This window comes from Morone saxatilis, unplaced genomic scaffold (genome assembly GCF_004916995.1).
Source record: "Morone saxatilis isolate NCDOM2014 unplaced genomic scaffold, NCSU_SB_2.0 Contig10, whole genome shotgun sequence".
Taxonomy (NCBI): Eukaryota; Metazoa; Chordata; class Actinopteri; family Moronidae; genus Morone; species Morone saxatilis.
In genome coordinates, this window is record NW_023339652.1 from 17885869 (window position 1) to 17889960 (window position 4092).

The 4092-nt window shown below is 39.5% G+C and overlaps 1 protein-coding gene across 1 annotated transcript in view; it reads left to right on the plus strand.

The window, feature by feature from the left end:
* Nucleotides 1-4092, plus strand: part of dennd5b (DENN/MADD domain containing 5B) — a 54521-nt gene that overhangs the window by 7036 nt on the left and 43393 nt on the right. The window contains exon 2 of the mRNA XM_035681227.1: nucleotides 1860-1919. Within this exon, the coding sequence (XP_035537120.1) occupies nucleotides 1860-1919 (60 nt within the window). The remainder of the gene's footprint in view (nucleotides 1-1859; nucleotides 1920-4092) is intronic.

The window sequence follows — 4092 nt, forward strand, 5'->3', positions numbered from 1 at the left end:
TGTGTGTGCGCGTGCGTGCGTGCGAGTGTGACTGTGTGCACACTGGATACAGACACATAGTACACTATCCATGTTTCTGTCAGTGGGCACATTATTGCATCATAAATTCATTTTATGTTTTTAACTCCATTAGAGAAAACCTTGCTCAACAGTCCTGTATAGATTTCAAGTGTATACATAACCAACGCTGCTAGAATTTCCCCTCTGTGCTGCGTTCAAGGAACTTTGGATAAAGATAACTAACAAGCAGTGTTCTGACTGTAATGCGCCCTGCTTTTCCTAGGGAGTTTTGTGTTTGGAGAGAGCTGATTAAGGCTTCTAATCTAGGGTCTGTTGATTCCAATCACAAGAGCATAGATTCTCTCACAGGGATTAGCCTACTGCCTGTGTGCTCACACAGCACCTCCATCAACAGATAGATTAGCTTGTTTTTATGCTGGTGTAATCTAGACAAGGGGTAGACAGGGTAAGCCTGTTTACACTTAATACGGTCATGATATGTTAAATGGGAAGGCCATCCATTTTAATCATCCAGTTGTATAATGTCTTTCTCTGGAGACAATAATCCTGGTGATGGCAAAATTATGTCATCAGGGCTATCTCGGCTTGGGCTCAGTGACCACAGATTTATAACAGAAAGCCTGTATTATGAACTGAGGACTCTGAGTTTGAAAGAAATGTGCTTTCTTCACCAGGCAGGGAGGATATAACAAAAATATGCAGTACAGTTGCATAATGGGAAATGTTGGATTTAGTGTAGACCCATACTAGAGACTAAAAGTCACAATATCTCAGCATCTGCTGGTTCAATTTTGACTATTCTTCTGTGTTTCTCTTGTTAGTCCCCTAACGTTATGGAAGTGCTGTGCTAAATCACTAGAGGGCCACTTTAATCCACTGACAACTAGATTTCCCCAGATCTTGTTCCACTTTTTGACAGTATATGTATTTGTGTATGTGCGTGTTCATGCTCTTCATTGAAGAACTGTTTCAACTGCTCAAAAGATTCAAATTCAAGACTTTATGGTTGGATCATTCTTTCAAATTATTTTTGTTCCAATACCGATACCAGTATCAGAAATTGCTGTTGACTACACGGGTCTGTGCACCCATCCATTACCATGTAATTCATGATTCCGGAAATGGGAACCTGCTACTTCCCAACTGTTTCCTGTTTGCTATCTTTGGAAAAAAATGGCAAAGTCATGACCCACCTTACTCTGAATGTTTGTTGGAGTTTGACTGAGATCTAAATATGATGTTAGTGATTTGTTGCCTCTAAGAATATTTGTCACTGTGCAAACGCTGCTGCTTGGTTTAACTCAAAAGAATTTGCCGCTCACTAACATTAAACCGCTACTACTCCACTCACAGCTTCATCATTCAATGCAGACGCTGACATGCATCTAAACATTTTCATTGAGTCTTGCACCTCTGTAATGGCACTTTTTCCTCCCTGAAAGACCAAATATTTAGTAAAAACTCTTATAAGGAGACAGATAGGAATGTCACAATTTGCAGACAATGACCCATAATTTGTATCTAACATACCGCAGGTGTCTGCATAGTGTGACATATGCTTATTAGACCATTTGAGCTCTGTAATTGCACTAATTGTAGGTGGTTCAGTGTCTAATAAAAATAACACTGAAAAGTAAAAAGTGCCGTTTCAGAATGCTCCCTTCTCATGTGTGTTCTGTCTTAAATGCCATGCTCTGTTGTGATACTGATGTGTCGTTCATGCTTTACTCATTCTCATACATTGATTAATTTGCTTTTCTGTGTGCATTTGTTTTGACATTGCCCCCTTTTTTCTTTGTTTTTTGCTCCATGTTTTTCTGCATGCGGCTCGTCCGTAGCTTTGTACCAATGGCTAGAAGCAGACCGCCAAGGCAGGGATCCTGATGCTGCAGCCACAGGTAAAACACTATCAACTGTTCCCCTTTTTCATAACAGAGCGCTACACCTCACAGTGTCTGCATGCACGCCTTGCTCCCTTAAATCCTACTTGATCTAATATGATGTCAGCCTTGCCCTGGTATAGATTTACAGCTCTAAAGAGATTTCACATGGGAAAATAAATGGGATTTTCACATAATCACCTTTGACATAGACTTTGTTTATCACATGTTTTTCACACTTGAATGTTTTAACCTGTTTTTGTCCTAGTAGGCAGCCCTGACTTCTAAGGCCTGTGTTACTACTCATGCTGTTTAGTTATATGAAGGTGAATGTTATTAGAGTTGCACTCTTTATCAAACCTGAAAGTAACTTCAGTAAAGTTTACAGGGAAATTACTTAAAGGAAAACTGTTTGGGGTTGGGATTTGAAACAAAAGTGGTCCAAGTACTGATCCCTGTGGAACACCAACTTTAACCTAAGAATGAAAGGATATTCCTGAATTATATTGAAGTTGCTCTGTGCTAATAAAAAAGACAGGAAGGAAATAAAAGACCTGATAAGGGGTTTATTATCTTTGAGCTTAGCAAATGCTGGTACTTTGCCAACCAGAAAGTGGAACCACTTATCCAAACCCAATCCCACAATGACAATCACACAAAAGCCATCATCACATCAGCTGATAGTATGTAACAATAATAAGCAAGCAGCTTAAGATAAATTACAGGTAATTATAAAAACCACATGTGGAAATGCTGGTGTTAACTATCTGGTTTCAGGATAATGGTGCCTGATACAGTAACAACCTTTTACACATTACATTATCTTCACTTATTTACAGTATTAAACTCAGAACTGTAAAACTGTCATCTTTGCTTTTATTTTGAAAGAAGTTCAATGAAAACATTTATTTTCCCCATAGGGGAATCACTTCGGACTATGTTTGTGTGAGGCTGACATCACTGTGGTAGATAGATCCCTGTGTATCACTGACTCCACCACCACATGGAATACACCCTTCAATCAATTTCATCTCCTTAGCCTTTCTCTCTCTCTTTTCCTTTCCTCTTTGTACAATATTTGGGTCAACTTTCTCTGGGCTCGTTATCCAAATCAGTCCCTCTTGTCCTCCCTGGTCGTAGCTGACTATTTTTACCTTGGACCCTCTCCTCATCCCAACCCTGAAATGATCTTCTCCTGTTTCCCTGCCTCCAGGTTATTGTTTGTTTTTTATGTCTGTCCCTGCTTGCAGCCTAAAGTTTTGGGAGTTAATAAAAGTAAAGGATGGAGGGCTTAATCAAAACAAGCTTCTCCTATTCTCTTTCCTTCATATTTTCTTCCCTTCATCCTCTCCTTTCACCTTCTGTTTGTCATTGTTAACGGCCTCAGGGGGGTTCAGTCATCTTCCTCATGCCTGCAGAGAGGACACAAAGCCCTGGACCTCCTGGGGCACACAGCCAAGTAGTAAAATGGTTGAGCATATTTGGATCTGTGTGTGAGAGAGAGACAAAGAAATAGACGAATAGAGAGAGCCAGTGTACAGTGTGTGTGCAGTATGTCCTCTTGAATTAGTTGATGCCATTGTGCTGCTATTTGTACATGCTTACACAAATCAGACATTGCTTTATCAGGTGTCGTAAATGTCATTGTTTCGATGGTCCATGTTTCGATGGTCCAGATGCAGGGGAGAAAACTATAAGGAATCACCCCGCGGCAGACAGCCCAGGCGTGACTGTGAAACATTGTTTTGCTTTGTTTTGTCCTGTGAGCCTCCTTGAATGTCAGGCTGCCTTTCATTATTCATCTGTGGCCTCTCAACGTTTACCCTCTCCTGTCTCTCTCCCGCCCTCCCTCAGAGTCCCATGCTTTATTCTACATCTAGTCCTTTTCCTAGTGAAACATTGAATATGCTATATATTGAAACATCATTTTGTGTATTTATTTAAAAAAACTTCACAGAATATCTTTAAAACTGTATTACGTATTTTTTTATAAAATTTAGCAATATTGCAATATTATGTTACTAAACATATCCTTCCACCACTGTTTAGCTCATACATACATGTTGTCTTTATATATAGGCTGAATAATGATATAAACCACAAAATATAACGTGGTCAGCAACCTAAACTGACAAAGCTGTCAGTGCTTTTATTAAAAGCTGCAGTAGGTCATTTTTTATAAAAATAACTT